The sequence below is a fragment of the Tauraco erythrolophus genome, chromosome 4 (genome assembly GCF_009769465.1).
Source record: "Tauraco erythrolophus isolate bTauEry1 chromosome 4, bTauEry1.pri, whole genome shotgun sequence".
Lineage (NCBI taxonomy): Eukaryota > Metazoa > Chordata > Aves > Musophagiformes > Musophagidae > Tauraco > Tauraco erythrolophus.
This window is the reverse complement of record NC_141468.1, coordinates 27,625,051-27,646,135: the sequence shown is the minus strand read 5'-3', so window position 1 is coordinate 27,646,135 and position 21,085 is coordinate 27,625,051. Positions and strand designations below refer to the sequence as shown.

The 21,085-nt window shown below is 39.0% G+C and overlaps 1 protein-coding gene across 1 annotated transcript in view; it reads left to right on the top strand.

Moving 5' to 3' along the window:
• Positions 1 to 20,461, top strand: part of KCND2 (potassium voltage-gated channel subfamily D member 2) — a 282,594-nt gene extending 262,133 nt beyond the window's left edge. The window contains exons 2-6 of the mRNA XM_086610039.1: positions 3,919 to 4,081; positions 12,687 to 12,785; positions 14,368 to 14,463; positions 18,400 to 18,647; positions 20,284 to 20,461. Coding sequence (XP_086466165.1) covers positions 3,919 to 4,081; positions 12,687 to 12,785; positions 14,368 to 14,463; positions 18,400 to 18,647; positions 20,284 to 20,461 — 784 coding nt within the window. The remainder of the gene's footprint in view (positions 1 to 3,918; positions 4,082 to 12,686; positions 12,786 to 14,367; positions 14,464 to 18,399; positions 18,648 to 20,283) is intronic.
• The last annotated feature ends 624 nt before the right edge of the window (positions 20,462 to 21,085 follow it).

The window sequence follows — 21,085 nt, the reverse complement described above, 5'->3', positions numbered from 1 at the left end:
AATCCACTGGCTTGCTGTCTTCCCTCATAGTGAGGAGTTAAACATGCAGAAGTGGTCTGTCACCTGTTCATACAAACACCTGAGGCAAACACGGATGCCTTTAAATCCCTCCATCCCTGTACGATGTCACTTAGTGAACAGATATCCACGGACTGCAGGCAATAGCACACATCTGACCTGTCTGAGCTACCTCTAGGGAAACCTAGGCATTAGTTTGATCATGTAGTTTCTGACTTGTGATTTGATAAAACTTGATTGACACATCTAGTTTGTCATAGCCTTTTCCCTTCCCTTCTTGGCTAATGAAGTAGAATGCACCTGATTGATAACAGGGATCAGTACAACATCTCTTTTTCTTCACTCATCCGGAGTGTACAATATTGGGATGACACTTTTGACGTTACAAAATTAAATTGTCAGTACAAATCATAAATGCCCAAAGACTGACTTGAGCTTTGGCCACAGTAATAGACATATGTGGAACAGACTATATACAAAGCTATGGAAAGACTGCAACTAGGAAATAAAGCACATAAAGGAGAACACATTTGCAGTTACAGTCTGAAGAGCGCTGAGACAAGCAGGGTAGCACTAGATAAAACCTTGAAATGGTTCCCTTTTGAAAAGGGACTGTGAAAATTGCTTAATAAGATTCCGTATTTGTCATCTCCATGACTGAAGAGATCAGATTTTCTGCAGAATTTAAAATTTGTTTTAGAGATCAAGTATAATTTTTCCACTTTAAAATACAAACACCATAAGCTACTCTGCCATCTGAAAATGGAGTTATGTTCTTTTTTAGTTTAGACTTTCCAAGGAATAAAGCAATTAAAGATGGAGTAAAGCAAGAAAAGTTCCTTTCATTTTATGTCATCCACTTCCACTGATGGTATTTGGTGAAATATGAGGTATAACTAAAGGCAGTGTTTAATCCAGCAGGAAGAACTTGTTAACAATTCTGGTCATGCCTATGCTAGAGTAAAATCTATGTCACTGTCCCAAAGGAGAGCAAGGCTAACCAGAGTAAATGTAGTAAAAATTCCATTTTGTCACTAAAGTGAGCAAATATGTTTTTCACCTTGTGCAGGAAGGCTAATTTTTTGGACTTTATATTTTCTGACCATAATTTTATTTAAACATCTCCAACACAGTCTTTATTAGCAGGAGAAAAACTAATCATGTAAGAGTTATTAATGATGTGAAAGATATTATTAGCACTTAACAATGGACAAACATCATTACATTTGGAAAACGTCACCATACCACAACTTATTCAAGCTGAAATAGAAAAATAATCAAAAGCAAGTTATTTTAAAATAAGCAGCATAACCATCTACCTGTCATTTTGCCCAGAAGGTAAGAAAAACATTGCAAAATATCTTCATGTATCAAACAATCCTATTTTTTTTCTTTTGCTCTGTAACACTGAAATACTGTGAAAAGGTACCTCCTCTTGTCAGTAGGTAGGTCCACACATAAATACTGAAATATTAGGATCAGCTAATAGTTCCTGTCACCACTCCTAAAGCATCAGTCTGCACTTGGTTCACATAATTATAGCGTCACATTATCAACAGGATGAACTATATCCCTGAGCAACTTCAAATCAAATTAATTAGAGCCAGAAATGCCTTCTGTCCACAGCAGCCATTGGTGAGAATGTGAGCTCATGAAGGTTCAGCAATTTAGCATTTCAAGCGGTAGGAATCTAAATATAGGTTTAGGTATCTAGTTTAAGACATCTGTTCCAGTAGTAATGGGTGTATGAAAATTTTGTATTTCAAGATCTGGTTGTGTCAGGTGTATGTAAATATATATTGCCTTTTAAATAGCTTTCTGTTCATACACTTTGTTTCAATTTAAGAAAATACCTGGATCGTAGCTAAGGGGATGAAGTAAAACAGTAGCAAATACTGTAAACCAGCAATGATTATCAGTGGTTTGATCCTAAGATTTCTCCCCTAAGCTCCCCACCCCAGCCCCATGCCCACCCCTCACCTCATTGCTCCACCTGAAAAAAAAAATTGGGGATAGTTAGGTGTCAGGGATCTCGTTTGTCAAAGGGACCTTCAAGGTCTCCCTGCCCAAAGGAAAGAACAGCTGGGCATGCATCACTACGGACAGCTGATAGTCAGCTCTGGCTTCAGGAAGATAAGCACCAAAAACACCTGGGTTTTGAGGTGCAAATGTTGATGTGAAGTAAAGCGTGACTCTCTTTCTAGTATTTTTCCAATTTATGCATCTTGTAAAGACCAGAAATATGAATAATTTAGAAGATGGATTCTATTACATTATGTCTTTTTATCCAATCTTGTTCGAATTTTGTCCCAAAATCAGAAACTAACAGCACTCAAATTCTGAGCAGGTGTGGGGTTTATTGGTAGAAATATTAATGTACTTTTTCCTGTCAATATTTTACACTTAGCTATGCCTTGTAAAGCAACTAAACACTTATTTTACACAACATAATCTTGGTCAATAGTCTAAGACTTGGTCATCTATATTATATCTGCCTAGATGACAACTTGTTTGAATATTTATGTTAAATGTCTTCCTCTTATCTTACAAAATGCAAACCATTCATCTTCACCTACAAGGCAATACATAATCTCCTTTTGACATACGCTGAGCTCTCATTGCTAGAAGGTGTGCTCTAACTCCATATAGATTCTCCATCATCTGATATCCTCATCCCTTCATCCCCTCCTTCTCATGATTAGGTGCGCAATTTGAACCATGTGACTTGAAGACTCCCCCTCTACTTTCTCTATTTTTCCAATTCCTGCTGAACAGACAAGGTTTTTTTTTTCCAGATAGCATTTTTCAAATGCTGCCCCTCCTGCAGTTTTATTTCTTACCTTTTCTGTGTCAACAGTTTATAAATTCTTTGTAATAGGGAATGAGCTCGCTTTCTGCTCACAAGCAGACTAAACTCACATACTGCAATCAATGTTTAATGATAACTTAAAATCCAGTAAAGGTAAAAGCCGAAAGGTACTTGAAATTAATTTATCTCTTTATTAAACTCTGTAGTATGTAATTACATACTTGTCCTATAGAATACAGCACTCTGCAGAGTGCAAAGAGCTGATATCTCTTAATAAGCTGTCACCGGAGTGTCTCTACATACTTCAGTAGCACTATGTTCTTACTTGCTGGACAAAACAATATCCAGCATCATAAAGAAAGGTGGTAGCCCTAGTAATTCTGAGCACTGCCAGGCTTTGCAGTAAGAATTTGTTTGCTTGCTTGTGGCTTGAGTTTTTCATGTTTGCTTTTGGCTAGACTGTAGAAGGGACCTCTGAAGGTGAGATAGTCCAGCCTCCCACTCAAAAGCAGTCTATCAACAGTAGGTTAAGTCAGGCATGCTTTTGTTCAGCTAAGTCTTGAAAATCTCCAAGGATAGAAAGTCCATGATCTCCTGGGCAACCTGTTCCAAATATGTGCTACCCTCCTAAATGAAAGTACTATATCAACTTAGTGAGACAACAGATTATTCAGTCTGGCATCTAACTTACCAAGTGGTCTCCCTAGGATCTCGCCAATGGAAAGCAATGAGTTCTTCCAACAAGCAAACAGACTAAGGGCTTAATGTTGACACTGATTTTTTTTCCTTAGCAGGGTCATTCTCTCTCTCTCCATTGCAATAGAGGCAGCCTGGGAAGACTAGAGCAGGTAAAACACAGATGTCCACAGTTTGGTGGACAGGATGCCCAACATTAGCTTGAAATTAACATTATGTGTGCACAGCACTGGGCAAGCTGTGCACACATGTGCACATGCATATGTATGCATATGTGTATAAAGTATTATTTATATGCAGTGAGCATTATTTGCAAGAGAAGTAAAATCTATTGTGGATTTAATTAATCTTGAAGTTCAATCCTTTTACTAAGCATTTTGTTGTCTTTAACCCAGGTATGGTGACATGGTGCCGAAGACTATAGCTGGCAAGATTTTTGGTTCAATATGTTCCCTTAGTGGGGTCTTAGTCATCGCTCTGCCAGTTCCTGTAATTGTCTCCAACTTCAGCCGTATCTACCACCAGAATCAACGAGCAGACAAGCGCAGGGCACAAAAGGTGAAGTCTTAATTTTTCCCCTTTTTGTTGTTGAGCAATAGATAAAATATGACTTTTTATATGCTGTGTGTCCTCAAAGTGTGTTTGGTTTCTTAGCAAGAGGATTACTGTATATATGCTACATGCCTAGCCCATGTCCCAGATGCAAAGACTGTGTTATTTTTAGTGTGGGGAAAAAAAAAAATGGTTCATTTATCTTTTCTGCCAAAATTTACGGATTTATTATTGTGGCAATTCATTCTTTTTGTTAGACTAGATCTAGTATTGTCAGGCAATAGCTTCAGTCCCACTCACTGAAGATTTTTCTGTGTTTTTCAGGCAGGTGTTTTTTCTTTCCACCAGAGTTTTCTGAGGAAAAAACAACCAAACAACAACAAAAAAAACCCTAATGATTTCTAATGTCTATCCTAACTGCCTGCTTCACTAATCCATATGTTTAACTCTCGGGTTCAGTCTCTGGGGAATCTGATTATTGGGGAACTTGTCTCCTCAGCTCTGGTTTGCCTAAAAGGCTTGAGAAAAAGAGCTTAATCAGGAAAAGCCGACAGAAAAAGTCTGCTTTTCCAGCTTCCTTGATTTGCTGAGTCTCTCACTAAAATATCAACTAGCTCTACAAGACACTCTCCCTCCCTGAACCATATGGGCAAGGTCAGGAGCCAGGAAGAGCTATTTACCAAGAGAGGTGCAGTCAAGCCTGAGCCATCACCTTCATCTCCCCATCACTGCCAGTGTCCTAGTCCCAACCCACTTTGCCCAACCCTGTGATGCTAAGCAGTTCAGATAACTTCCATTGGTGCCTGAAGCCCTGGTAAGGGAGTCGAGCTGCACTACCTTCTGCTCCACTGCTGGTGGCAGTCATAAGGCTCTGGACACAACACAGGTTGCAAGACTGTCAAGACTGAGGTGTCACCGCTTAAGGTTTTTGTGGTCCCATGACCTGTTTTCAGAGGTCCTGAGTCTCCAGTGATCCAGGTAGAGCAGGATTGCTGCCCGTAGAGGTATGCAGGCAGGCCGTGGCTGGGGTCTACACACAGAGACCAGGGAACATGGGCACCCACAGGCTGCATCTGCCTCAGGTAGACAACAGCACCGGGTGTAAAGATACAGAATGTTTGTATGTTTCTTTCTGGCCACCTTTTTGACTGATTTATTCATAAAAAGGAAGTGAAGTAAATGTGCACAATGGTACCATTCCCAGGATATCTTAAAATCAGCAGAAACAGAGATACATGGCCAAGAAAGTCAATCATAGGCCCAGGCTAAGATATTGTACCCTTTAATGGCCACATCTTGAGAGAACACTGTCAGATGAGGAAAACGGCCATAAAAGAAATCAGGCGTATCACAGGAATGTCATACCTTTCTAGAAACCTGATGTCAAATGTATGCTGCTTCAGTGATCCAAATACCACCATACCATACCTATCCTACTAATTCCACCCACCTTTTTGCATGCCGTTTTGTCCCACATGCTAGTTCCAGCTGTGCATTCCCCACTGCCACAGCTGGAACATGCAGAAGGCCGGTCACTTCTACACTACGTTGCTTTTGTCGAGAACTTTTCCACTTCTGTTTGCGTAATGGCAGCAGACAGAGACAGAACAGTATGTGTCAGCCAGAACACAGTGCTTCACTGCCGTGCCTCCGAGCATTGCGCCAGTCATGGATAACAGATCTGCTTGTTCCCAGCAATCAATGTGCCTGTTCTGAGCTTTCATAATAACTGCAGACACAACCAGCCTTACTTCAAATAGAAACTCCCTCCTACTCCATGTCATGAAACATAATTTCCTATGCCTAGTTTACACTTGCCAGTGAAAAGGAGATGGACACTAGAAAATACCTTGCAAAAATTTGATTGGGAGACCGGCTGATATTCCCGATAATCTCTTCCTGAATAGAAACTGCTTGAGTTAATAACTGGCTTTTTCTCCTAGCAAAACAGTGAGCTCATTGTATGTTTCAAACAAGAATATGAAGTGATGAATGGAAATCCTGCCAAGGGTCTTTTCCTCCGCTCCCCAGAACAATACCAGCAGTAAGGATGAGAGATTTCCTCTGACCGTGTTTATGCCCTTCTTGCTTTGGAGAAAATGGCTTTGAGGTCTGAGTAACTTAGCACTGGATGAGTGTTTGTCGATATCTCCTACTGCAAAGCTAATCTCTCTCAATCTAAAATGACTGAGATGCTGAACTGAATATTGCTCCAACGAACTGAAAAAAATCAACAAAAAAGCACTTCTTGGGTACTGGTTAGTTCATATTTAGTAATATTTATCTATGAAGTATAGCCTTGCATTTCACAGGAGTGTTCTACTGTGTTGTATAAGAATATTCAAGCAAAAAGGTCACATTACTGAAGTTTGAAAATCCTTCTTCATTCAATACAAAAGAAGCTTTACACAGTTTTCTAAAATAAATGTTTCCCTAGGCACCAACCTTATTTCTATTATCTAAGGCTGAAGAACATAAGCTTAGAAGTAGGTGGTGTTTCATGGAGCACAGCATGAACCCCTGCAGGAGATGGTACCTCCCGCTGGCCACAACAGCTTCCATCTGATTGAGAGAGTTGGATATCTGAATTGTGGAACTCACTTTATCAATATCTCATACAGAAGCTTAATCAAAGTAGTCTTCAGAAATGGTAAAACATTTGGGTTGTAAGTTCTCCAGTGAACAGCTGAAATCTAGTCCCAGAAGCACTGGCAATTTTCAGCAGAAAAAATTTGTCACTTATATTATATTAGGTTTGTTCAAGAACCATGTGATCATCAGCATATGTACTTACTGAGTTCTGCACAGTCATTCAAGATTAGACAATTCCATTTGTTTCTTTTTGGCAAAGAGATACTGCACATTATTGCTCAGGAGAAGATGGAAGAGAGAAATTTACTTATACACCATCTCATTTTGAATGCATTTTGAAGGAAGCTTCTGCTTCCAACCATGGAAATGCATTGTTGTAAAAGAGATCTCAATATACACCAAAAAAAAAAAAAAAGAGAGAGAGAGAAATAAAACATAAAATAAAATAAAAGATGAAGAAAAAGAATCTATGCTTATCAGAACATTTTCTTCTATGAGATAATAAGAGCCAAAGATCTGACATACACTAACAATAAACAAAAAATTAATCCAAAATAGATATTGGAATTCAGGGCAAAACTAATTATGCCCTGTAGTCTTCCTGTGTCTTTTCCTTAAGATTTATCACAACTGAGACAGTTTTGAAGAATCCTGTTTGGGGAGCTTTTCTCAGCTAGAGAGAACTTCAAGAGGCCAAGCTATTTTTGTTGTCCATTAGTGCCTTCAGGTGGCAAAGTAATGACAGATATGTTATGACTGGTACATGTACCAAGGAAAGGAAAGGAGAGGAAAGGAAAGGAAAGGAAAAAGAAAGGTTTAGGTAAGCTTGGATACAATTTCTTATTCCATATTTGATAGGTACCAAAGGTTAAGATACAGCTAGACCCTCACAGTGTCAGATCCACTGGGATGCCTGCCAACACAGGGAAAGGAAAGGAGGAGGCACAGGTATCCTCTGGGAACAGGAGTCTGCTCCATCCCAGAGTACTGCAACAGCTCTTATGATGACAGTGTCCTCCTTACCCTGAATGAAGCATTCCTTGATAGATACTTTCCCTGTTTTCCATATATCTATTTTTCTGCATCTTTTGAAGGCAAGAGCCTTATATCCTCTTAGCCAGCAAGTCCTAAGTGCTGGCCCATCTGCCCATTATTGTTCATTACCTGATAACTGAAGGAGCCTTCATTTTAGTTGCCCAAGCACTTTCTCTCTAGAGTAACTTAGCACACTGCCTCAACAGAACACCCAAACAACTATCAGCTCCAAAACCTGAATTAATACATAAAATTCAACCTGAATCTTTCATGTGAGTATGGTCTTCTACCTTCACGTAACAAAATATATCCTGAAGATTGGTTTGGCTTTATTATTTATTGATTGTGCATGATGTATTTATCTGTCAAGTTATGAATAATTAGTTACTAGATAAATATAAATAGCTCTAGGATAAATTGCAACAACTGCTTAGCAGCACCTGGCAGTCTAGAGCTGAGCATTTGCAGTAGAGAACCCTGCTAGCTGTTATGACCTCTTTAAACGAGACAGGCTATTAATCTCAGTGGGATTGCAGAGACATAACTAACAGAATAATTTACCTAAGATTTTGGAATTTAGCACAAAAGCATGTAAAGCTTGGGTTTACTGAACAATAATTTGAATAGATTGTGAAAGCAAGGCGTGACTCAACAAATATATGAACCTTATTTAATTCCATATCCATTAATGTACAAAATAAACAGTATTTTCTTCTCTACTGCATGCTGCCAACCTATAAATTATTGTCAGCTAATCTGAAGTCGATTATTTGCAATTACTGAAAATTAGAAAATCAGAGCACAAAATGTGGGCCTGAGTTTTCACTTGAAAGCAAACATATAGGATGGATTTATGAAAGGCCAAACAAAAAATGATGTAAAGAACAATGTGACTGAGATTCAGACTATTTTGGCCATTGCTGTAGGAGTCACAGTGTTGTAGTTTAACCTCAGCGAGCAGCAGAGCACCACCCAACCACTTAGTCACTCCACCACAGTGCAATGGAGGAGAGCATTGGCAGGCTAAGAGTGAGAAAACTTGTGGGTTGAGATAAAGACGTTTAATAATTTTTTAAAAAGGAGAGGAGACGAGAACAGCGAAGGTGAGGGGGAACAAAACCAAGAAAAACAAGCAATGCAAAAGAAACCAGCTGCTCATCACCAACTGACTGATGCCCAGCCTGTCCCAGAGCAACAGCAGCCTCTGCCAGCCTCCACCTCCATCCAGTTTAATTGCTGAGCATGACATTATATGATCTGGAACATCTCTTTGGTCAGTTGGGGTCAGCTGTCTCAGCTGTGTCCCCTCCCAACTTCTTGAGCCTACTCACTGGTGGGGTGGTGTGAGAAGCAGACCCCTGGACCCTCTGTAAGCACGGTTCAGCAATAACGAAAACATCCCTGTGTTAACAACACTGTTTTCATCACAAATCCAAAACAGCTCCAGACCAGCTACTATGAAGAAATTTAACCCTATCCCAGCCAAAACCAGTACACACTGAATGACTGCAAAGGAATTCTTATCTTTTAATTGTTCAAGATCATTAAAAATAGTAACTGTAAGGTAAGTAATTAGTAATTTTGTAGTTTTGATAGTAAGATAGTTATGTAGTCTGGAGAGGAGCAGAAGAGACACAACAGGAGCTATCTAGTACTAAAGTACCTAGACTACCCAGGCTTCTTGCATAGTAAACTGAAGAGAGGCTCTTGCCAAAAATGATTAGTGGTACTGCAGTAAGCCCTTCCCTAAAGCACTCCTGATCAAATCTCTCTCTTAACACAGCTGGACAGTTGAGGGCCTCTTAAGTGTTGAAAGCTGGGTGTTGTAAATACCCCACAGTGCTACATTTAGTGCTATTTGAAATCTTGTGAAAATAAATGCTTATGTTTCTAAAACTGACAGAGCTAGCTGTTGTTGAGTAACAGTGGTTTCCCTTTGTAAGGTTTCTTTAAATGCAGTCACAGATAAGGATCTACCTCTAAGTTGTAAAATTTGAAGCTAGGAAAAAAAGTGATGCATTCAAAAAAGAAGTTCAGTGCGACTGCAAGGGATGCTATAAGAATTAGAGCGGATTATCAATTTCTTTGGGAAGTTTCAGATTAGATGATTATGGTGGAATTTCAGCAGAATAAGTAGAAGAATTGTATTTCAGGTACATTGGTTTTGTCCCAGGCATTATGAAAATTACCAAAATCAAGGTTTCACATTCAACGGCTAACAGGGAAAACCCCACAGCAAAGAAGATAATCTACTGCAGGAGAACTTAATCTTTTCTTTTTTTACTAGATATTCCATGAAAGGGGAGAGTTAGGAATGTCTTTGCAGTAGTTGAAAGGGGCAGTTATTACTCTCTTTCTGTTGTACTTGACAGAGAATGCAGTTCACAGACTAAAGGAAAATACAGTTCTTCTGTAATCACAGTTTTCCTGATGTCATCACATCATTTTGGTGTCCTTCATGGGAATTCAGTCCCCAGTGCACAGCCTTTAAAAGCCTGTGGCTGACATGAGCTTTTAAGGATTCCTTGACAGGAAATGTGAGGAGTCACAAGACTACTCACGCTGCAGGCTCTAATATAAATCGGACAGAACCACTGAAAAGAAATCTTATCACTTCAACAGATTTGTAAACACCTCCAGTTTCAGGAGTACTTTCTGTAAGCTGAAGTATCAGCATGGTCACCAAAATATCTAGTTCCTGTCTTGATAATACATTCATTGTCTTCTCTTTGGTAAATGATGTCAGTTCAGGCCATCTGAATGAGTCTCAGCCAGGAAGATGTAAGCTATTACTTTCCACCTCACAAAAGCTTTCTAAGATGCAATAAATTCATATTTGCAAAGCAATTTGAAATCTTCACAGGGGAAGTACAACCTTCGTATTACACATGTTGTAGCACATTGATATATTAAGATAGTCTGCTGAACCCTTATATTTTTTATATTTCTTTATGAAATGGTGCTGCACCATAATTATTGTTTCAATCACTGGAAGAGGAAATGAATATGCATGCTAAGAGGAAAAGCATAACTAATGTATGTAAAATGTTTGTTCATTAAATCTAATGAATCTCCCTGTATAAAGAGCACACTGAGAAGTACCACAGCTAAAACACTGGTGACTGAAATCACTTATGTGTGGGACTCCATGTTGTACCCTGCAAAGTCATCTCTAAAGTGTCTCTAGCTCCTAGGGCTAAACCGTAGTGCTAAGAGAGACCTTTAATTTATTTATGAACATGACCCAGTGCACATGTCCCAACCCACGACTCTCCTGCGGTGCAGGTAACACACCCCAGCATTTGCCCTCAGTTCAGTCTCTGGGGACCCACACAGGGTAACAGTGTGGGGCTGCAGGTGTCATTTTGGTGCTAACAGGAGGAAGAGGAGGTAGAAATTCACCTTTGCAGGAGATGCAGGCACTTTGCTCCTTACCACTGGAATGAAATGTATTAATTGCATAGCTGGAAAGGCTGTGTGCACCGAGGAAGGTGACAAACCAATGTGTTATTCTAAAATGGCCAATATATCACAATTTCAGGCAACGGCCTCTCACGTGAGCTTTTTGACTCAGTGACGCACACATACACAGCATTATCTTATTTTCTTTCAGAACAATTAAAAGATAATAAATACATGACATATAACATAAGCCAAATTCTAGCCATGTTTGCTCTTAGCTGTCATGAATTTCTTGGCTCACTGTTGAGAAGATCTGTGAGGTTGAGGCTGCAAGTGCAAAGCAGCGTGGTGTTGAGTCATTCCTCATAGTCAATTATTAATCATGTCAGAGAGATCTTGCGGCTGCAATGACCAGGCTGCTTCCCTCTACAAGCGTTCAGGGATTCTTAGTCCTTTCATGCTGTCATTTAATGCCACAGAAATTGGAGGGGGAGAGAGAGGAAATGCTCCCACTATTTTCTGAAAATATCAACTGAGTAATTATCAGATATAAAAATCTCTATTAATATATCAAAGTCACTTTTTCAAGTTCTTCACTGTCTCTCCTGTGCTTCAGCAGCCATTCAACTCCAGATGCTGCTCAGCATTTGGCTTTCACAATCAGAAAGTGATGCACGAAGATAAACCCAGACTCCCTCCTACGCATGCAACCAGACACAAAAATTGCAGAACCAGGACGCCATCCTAGGAATCCCATAAAAGCTTCTGTTTTCCGTATTATGGTTGAGAGAGCCTTTGATTCTTCACACTTTCCCCTAATGTTGGCTTTTAACCATTGTACAGAAGTCAGTGGATGCAAAGTGTCCTACATTGATGAGCCGCCTTCTACTCTGGAGTGAAAGTCACCTTCGCAAGCAATGAAGCTCACCTGAGAAATCTCAAATCTCTCCCAGCAATTTGGTGCCTGTAGCCTCTGAAAAATCAGGTTATGGACAGATTATGACCAATGACAACAAGTATTAATTCTGATTATACTGATAGACATGAAGAGGTAAAAAGGCTTTTAAAAGGCCTGGCAAGCATTCAGGAACTTAGCTGGGATATAGCATAAAAAACACTATCATATTCTGCTACTCTAAAAACCCAGAAGGCTCTGAGAAACCAGCTCACAGCAGTTGCAATATTATGGTTTTCTGAACCATTTCTTCCCCTTTAAAGAGATTTTCACTGCAGGAGCAGCTGAGATGGATGTGCATGTTCCTGACCCACAAGGCATAAGGAGTGGTACAGTTGCAGCAATGCAAAAAAAAAGAAGGCACTTACATGCTGATCTATCTAATCCCTTCTACAAAACCATTGTTCTTATTAGATGATGAATGCAAACAAATAAAAACTTCTGTCATTTGTATTTTAAATGAGAAGGCACTTAGAATTTACTCCACCTGGAGAACAGATGCAATGCAGCCTTTCGGTGGTTATGATATTGGTATTCATAAGCAGCTGATTCCAATTAGCAGTTTTAGATAAACAGAATAATGGATATGAGTACAAGTGACACTCTTCCTTTTGTCTGTTTACACAGAAAGCCAGACTTGCTCGAATTCGTGCAGCAAAGAGTGGGAGTGCTAATGCCTACATGCAGAGCAAACGAAATGGCCTACTGAGTAACCAGCTGCAGCAGGTAATGGTTTTATATCCTCCGTCTCCAAAGTAACGGCTTAATGACAGCCCAGCAGCAGCCTATTCTGTTTGTCACCAGGGCAAGTCAAGTTGGGTCTTTAGGCAATGTTATCTTTAGAAGTAGATTAAGGCAGGATAAATTGGACAATTACTATTGTTAAAGGAAGCTTATGAGAGTTGATGACAGGGTATTGGTAGATTAGGGAAATGGCCAAATAGAAATGCTGGATTCACATGTAACCCACATTTTGAGAGTTAGATCCCGTAGAAGGCCTCATTATTAAAGTATAGCATTTGCCTTTTAGGAGGCAGGTTGGATTATCTCATTTGGCTTTAGACAGGTAGAACGTGGGTGACAAAACCAGACTTCATCATCAGTGGGGGGAAAGAGGTAGCCCCGGGGTACCATTGTTCCAGAGGGGTGTTGCAGAGTGAAAAGTTCCCTGGAAACACCTACTTTCCTCTAAGGAGAATCTTGGTGATTAGCTCAAATGCATTGAAATCTAATGTTACCTGAAGCAAATACCTTACCCTGCTGAGGAAACCAGGACCAGCTGCGGGAGTCATGGGCAGCAGCTGGGACTGGGATCCACAGCGACTCGCACTGCCGGAGACAGCCCCTTGGCTGCTCAGAGCTGTAGCCAGCTGAGAAAGACTGAAGGCACAGTGTTTCTTAATCCCTGCCATTTTCTGGCATTTAGGCAATTCCCTGAGGGATACAGGAAGGCTTTCATTCCTCTATGCCCTTTCTGTTCAATACGTGTTAAGAAGCCGAACGCTTTAACCTATAGCCAGAAGAGGAGGAAGGGGCTGTCCGTCCGTCCGGTCTAGCACAAAGGACAAGCAGTCAGAGCCCTCGCTTCCTCTCCTGCTTGAAAGAACTCAAATCTTTGAACTAAAAAGACACCAAATGTCTTAATTACCATGCAGATTTCAAATATCCCAAAGTTGAATTGTAGTCTTTCCTATTATCCCACTTCCTCCCCTATTTAGTTTTCTGCTTTCTAGTGAATAATTATGAAAGCAATTAATAAACAGTGGATGCTTTCTACTTAATTCTTCATTCTGTGTCAGTAACATCTGCTATATGCTTTCCATACTCAGCAGATTGGGATCACTGACATGAATTTTTGTGTAAGCAGCAATGCCACAAATTCTTTAGTGCTATGAAATGATCCCAGGAGGACAACTATGTTTAATTTTCTTCAAATGAGACACATTCTCAGGAAAAAAAAAAAATCTTTTACTGTCACTTAAATTTATGGTAATTTTAAGCATGCGTTGATTCAACATTCAAAGCTTACATGTTGATTGCACTTGTAAATTGTAGTATTCCATCTATCCATAAAAGATCTGAGATAGAAACATTTAAAAAGAAGTGCAAGGGAAGGAAAGAAAATACTTTGATTAAAAAACAAACAAGTGAAAGAGAACTCGGGTCCAAAATAATTTGGGTTATACTGTGTAGATGAAGCATTGCAGTTATGCTACCGTGTACAATCCAGATTAGTTCTGATCAAATATTTGGATAGGAGCCCTCTTGTTCACAAATGAGAATAATACGGAGTTCTATGTACCAACAGTCCTCCAACGAGGAAGAACAGGCCTTTGTTAGCAAATCTGGCTCTTCCTTTGAAACGCAGCACCACCACCTGCTTCACTGCCTGGAAAAAACTACGGTAAGAGAAGAGAACTGTGTTTTCCTGTGAATTCTGACACCAGCTTAGTTTTAGAGTGTTTTCAGTATTTTTTCTAATTAAAAAGCCTTTATATGAAACCAGTTAGCTGGGAAGAAAAGCCATTTTGTCGTATTTTAAGGCATTATACCCACTGCATATAAATAACAGAGAGATCCTGGATGAGAGCCTCATCTAGGATGAAAGAGACTGGCATCAATGAGATGACATTAGTACAGCCAAGCTATATATGTGACCTTCAGCATGGTTTTTATAATGTTATTATCTGCACTTTTCTGTGGTACAGTTCATAAAACACAATTTGTAATCCTTACACATTCAATACTTAGTGCAGTGAAAGCAAGTTTTTTGCTTGAGCCAAAGTTGGGTTTTCATACAGGAAGAGCTGCTGAATGTTTCTTCTGACATCAACACAATTCTCACTGAAGCATCTGTAAAAAAGGATCCCCCAGCATCCTATTTTGAAACATCAAGTGTTTAATCCGGATTCAAGTGCAAAGCTTCAAAGTCTTTTGGCTTCAGTTTAGGCACTGAGGTTGCTGTAGAAATCACTGATATAATTTAAAACAGCACAAATATGCTCATCTACATTTGAAACTCTGTAAATCAAAACGACTACTTACTATGTGTTCTCTACATTTTTCCCTGGTTAGTACCCAAATAATCAAACAGCCATAAAGGATAGTAAACTTGAGCAGAGTTATGATTCAGTCATAACTAAGTGCCATGTTTACTAATAGCATTTTCTGGACAGATAACATCACAGCAACAACCCTAATCATTCCTAATTTTATATTGTTTCCTCTTTTATCATTTCCTAAGGAAGCTAAGAACATAAGTATTAATTATATTGAATTTAATCTTTGTAGATTTGGGAATTCCACATAGGGCATGCTAAAATTACCTCTGTGTATGTTTATATTTTTTGGAGGTTATATTTCCATGTAGAATTTACCTACTTTGTAGGTAAGTTGGTCAGCATCCGCTAAATCACCGTTTACAAATTTACATCTAGTTTTATAAGTTCTAGTTGCATGTACAAAATTATCTGATTTCTCTTTTTCAGTTTTGTATACATAGTGGAACTTCATGTTATTTTGTCTTGTCTTTATAATCTAGTTTTAGATGTTCATTAAAAGACCCAGTAATGTTTCTGCTATATTTGATGGAGATCAATGTGAAAGTCGCACTGCTCTTTTCTCTCAAAAAAATTAGATTAAAAAGTTTTCACCCTACAGACATTGCTAAATTAAAATACGATGTGCATATGTGTATAATTTAATATTCTCCTTTCTACAGCATTTCTTTGTAAATAAAATGGCCTTGTTGTTACATCACTTAGTAATATGTCATAGTAATACGTCATCTCACAGGTGCTTATGTCTTCTCCATTCTTACTTTTAAAGTATTCATTTTTATATAATGTGTTTTAGGACAAAATATCTTGCTTCCTGTTCAGAGTATAATGATGTTTCTTTGCCAAGATTCAGTTTGGGTCCTTTTGGAACATACTTGAGACATTTTGTACTGGAACTCTATAATAGCAATCTGTCTTAAAAATTATTCCACAGTGGAACATTACAAACATGTTTAAAAACCCTAGTAGTAGCCACAGGTCTTGTCAAACTCTCATATAAATCATGGGAAAAAATTCTGTTCGTTTGGTGGGAGTTGGATTCGACTCCCAAAGTTTCACATTTCCTCTAGTGATGGTGGATTATGTAAGCCTGTTCTTTTTCTCTTTTTTAAACAGAGATTTAAAAAAAAAAAAAAAAAAAAAAAGAAAAGAAAAGAAGGCTGTAAAGCAGATATTACCTTGTTTCCTGAATTTGCATACTATCTACTTTCTTTTTTCTTTGTTTTTTTGGGTCTTGCTTCTGACACTGATGCTTATATGACACAGAAACACAAAAACAGTGTGCAGGGTCTCCAGGTTGTATTCTGCAACTGTCTGGTCAGATCATGCATTCCTAAAATTTTAGTGGAAACTTGAAATTTTGGGCCTTCAGCTTGTGGAATCTGGCAAGCTGCTAGTTCGTGTTAGAAAGGGTGAGGTGCCTTCTTAGCCTCTCATCATCCTTTGAAATATTTTCTCTTTTCTGGCACTTTGAAGTCAATAGGATAAGATCTCTTCCACTCTAAGAAATGCAGTGTGGGCAATGTTATGGAATTCTGTGAAGATTACATTAATAATGGAAATAATTGCACAAAAAGTTATATTTTACAAGCTACTTTTAGCTGATTTAAGAACAGTTAATTAATAAGTAGAATCAAATCTATTAACTTAAGCCATTATATCGTTGAAAAATGTTTCCAGTCTATATTAAAAGTTCACTCAATAACCCTCTTTAATGGACCCTACAAATTGAATTCTTGTTGGTTGCTCCATAGAAGTTTTAGGAAGCACAAAATTACTTTTAATTGGAAAACTAGCAGAGCCCCTAGCAAATACACTGTAAGCCACTGAATGTAATAGATAAAGATAGTGATTAGGTCATTTTTCTCTCTGAATTTTACATCCACTGCGTGTTCACATTCAAAATCTCGATTGTGACATACGCCTTACAGAAGTTAATTTTCAAGTTCTTTCTTCCCATATCACTTAATATTGGCATTCTTCAACACCACTCTAATTATACACAAGTTTATATCTGAGTGAAGAAGAACAGAAAAAATGGAAAGACCAGTAATATGCCTACAAAGGTATGTCCATTTGTCGCAAACGCTTGGCTACAGTTTTTATTCTGTTTACTTTAGTCACATATTTTATATTAGCACTGTACTGTTTCCGTGGAAAACATCAGCACCTTTCCAATTAGTGCACTGTTCTTTAGGGGAAAAATCATTTTTCTCATTCTAACAGACAAAACCGCAACAGGATGAAAACTTGAAGTGAACAAGCCTGAGTAGAGCATAAAATAACCCAGAACATGCTCTCTACACCATTCTTAGGATATACAGGCTGATTCCAGCAATAACTGGAAAGATTTTTCTTAAAAAGCAGGATTTTTCACACTACGGGTGAACATATCTTAATCTCTGCTTAGTTTGGGCTGCTACTTTTAAATGACTGTGAGAATTCCTTTTTGTTCCCCCATGACTATGAGCAGCACCACTATTTCGCACTCTTCATCACACAAAGAAAATGTGGAAATCACGGCTATATGTCAAATGTTCTCTAATCACCACCTCCAAGGCAACCCTATAAAACTACTGTCTATTCTGGGATTAAGCAAAGATTGCACGAATAAAGACTACTTCATTTAACTAAATACCTAGTCTTCTAAACTGCTTTCAATACATCTGTCTACAGTGATTAGGAACTTTTGGGATGCCTTTAAATAACCATCCCATCATCTCTGATCAAAACTTCGATTTGGTCGAATCTTTTTCTTTTACATAGATGTGTACTTCGAAAAACACTCTTTCAGATCCTGATTTCTAGCATGTAATTCAAAAGGAAGCTTTAAAAACTCATCTGGAAAATATTTATGAATTGTATTTTGTTATATTTCAATGTAATAAATCTTATATATTTTCAAATGACATTTAGAGCATTTACATAAGCACCACTTGCATTTTTATTAATAAACATAATCCTCTATTTTATGCCACTTCGTAGATTATACAGATATTTATAATGCAAACTATATTACCATCACATGCTATTTCACAAAAGAATTTGGATTAACTTTTTCTTATTTAGAGCTCTCAGCATTTTATTCCAGCGTTTACATTTGTATTGGTATTCAGCCCAGACAAATATGGGCTAAACACTATAATCAAGAATAAGCTGTCTAACTTTCCCAGTTTATTCAGTTGTGTTAATTTAAGCCTTTAAACAATCATGATTAATATGTTCACTTTAATCATCTTTCTGTGCATTCTTTGTCCCTTTGTTGGATTCCTTTGGGCTAGAACCATGAGTTTGTGGATGAGCAAGTCTACGAAGAGAGCTGTATGGAGGTTTCCACAGTCAATAGACCCCCAAGCCACAGCCCCTCTCTCTCGTCTCAACAAGGTGTTACCAGCACTTGCTGCTCACGAAGACATAAAAAGACTTACCGCATCCCAAACACCACCATCACTGGCAGCCGTCCAGGCAGCGTACAAGAGCTCAGCACCATCCAGATCAGATGCGTGGAGAGGACGCCTCTGTCTAACAGGTACTTCACATGCATCAGCACACCAAAAGCTGAAGCCCCTGTCTTTGTTAGAGAAGAGATGTAGAGGTTTTGTGGGCTCTGCAGGTTGGCTGTGAGGCTACAGATGAAAGTCAGTCATCCAAAAATGGACACTAGTACTGAAACATCTTGCGCTTAGCTCACTCCAAGCTTCATTCAAGAGAACAGAATAGTCCCTCTCTATCCATTTCTGCCCTCTCATGCCCTCCCCACAAACTACTGTGTAGTATTTGCAGGGAAAAGCATCCAGGGAGTCAAAATTAATTAGAGCATCAAATATTATATACCTTGGAGAAACACATAACAAGAAAAATTCAGCATAGAATATGTGCAATTCAGATATTCAAGATGAGCAAGTGGGAAGAGAAAGAAAAGTCTATCCCTGCTCTTTCTACTGATTTGGTTCAGAAGCATTGGACAAATGAGACTTCCTTGCATTTCCACAGAGGAGAGAAATAAAACTGATTCCCAGAGTCCTAAGTGCAATAGTCATAAGAAAGACTCTTCTAAATAAAAAATATGAAACGGGTAAGAAAAATGTATATCCTACTTTGAGAAGTCATCGCAAAAGTGAGGAAATTGCAGTTTGAGAGTCTGTAATTTACTGAACATCTCCGTACTCTCACAAGTAAACCGTTTGGCTTTCAGGTGTATCCACACACCACTTCTGAAAACACAGCAAAGGTCTCAGGAGACTCAGAAGTGTTTTCTATTGAACTCAAACAAGCTGACATTTTAAAAAGAAGCATTTTCAGCACTAGTTGCTATAGAAATTGTCTTGTTAAGTTACATTTTGAGTAGCTTGCTTTGTATAGTTAGTAGGTTTGGATTTCACTTCATGAGCAATCCAGCAGCTTGTAGCTACTGAAGTTTTTCAGCTGTTGTGCAATGAGACCTCCTGGTCCGCATAAAGCTCCAAGCTGTCTTAGCTTTTCAGGAAATATTCTGCCTGGATCCATCCTTTCTCTGCTAGAGGAATTTCCTGCAAATTTCCTGTCATAGAGTATGTAAAAACACAAAGCACCATCTTTATGCTAAAAAAAACAACCAACAAGCTAAAAACATGAGCACAAAATGCCAGTCTCACCTCAAAATGGTCTGAGTTTTACAAGTTTCTTATGATGCTGAGGTACTGCAGCAACTCCATGAGCACGTTAACCTTTATTAGTGCATATATCACTGTGTCTTGCTCTTAACGATATATAATATTCGAAATGTTCTTAAATGAGGATGACGTGTAGGAATTGGTAGGAGACTTGAGACTATCCCTTTGTTTCCGCTTTCCTGCATAGTAAGTCATTTGGCTACACGCAAAGTTTGCTCCCCAGGGAGCAGCTTAAATGCTTCCTCTGCTCAGAAACACTTAGGTGGTGGGCTGAGACACTTTTAGAAGTGCTAAAACGGTGGGAAGTAAAGGAGAAAGGAGACCTATCCATGGACATAGCCATGGACTACCTGCTACTGGGGTGCGGGGTGGTGGGATGGTGCCACTTTGCACCTCTGAGGTCTCTGACAGGGCAGGATGGAGACATCTAGCTAAGGGAGTCGAATCAGGCACACGAAAGGTTTGCAATAACATGGACTTTCTTTCTTCATGGGTCTTTGTTTCTTCCTCCAGCCGTTCCAGCTTAAACGCCAAAGTGGAAGAGTGCGTTAAACTAAACTGTGAGCAGCCTTACGTCACTACAGCAATAATTAGCATCCCGACACCTCCAGTCACCACACCCGAAGGAGATGATAGGCCAGAGTCTCCCGAGTACTCGGGAGGAAACATTGTCAGAGTATCTGCTTTATAAAAGAAGGAATTATTTATAAATTAGCATAAAGACCACTTGCAAGCTGAGCTCGAGCAGTGAGAAACGAGTCGCGAGGAACGAGAGAGCTGACAAAGACAACGCCCCTTGATGTGTGCGCCAGCGGCCGCAGAGCGAGAGGTTCGGGAGAAACAAAACGCTTTGTGGGTTTCAGTGTCGTAGCGCGTGAACCGAAAGGAGTTCCATACCCCTTGTCGGAGCTGACGCGCGGTGGAATCTTCTGTGACCATCCCGACTTACTATATGAGCACAATGAAATGTCCCCATTGATGCTTCTTCTTATCATGAGAGCTCTTTTTAGAAAAAAAAAAAAAAAGAAAAACGCAAAACAAAAAATAGAAACAAACCTGTGTTCCTGCTGAATGCAAAACAACGAGAAACATTTTGATAACGTGTCTTTTTTTTTCCTGTCAATAAACCACAAACTTGTTGAGAAACTATGAAAAAATGAAAGAAAAAAATGCTCATATGAAATATGTTTGTACTGACTGAAAGAACTACAACCACAATGCATGCTGAAATTATTTGGAGCTGTGATCTCAGTTTACTTTTGTTGTTTTTCAGATTAGGCATGATAAAATATTACTGTAGAAAGGGGCATTTCCG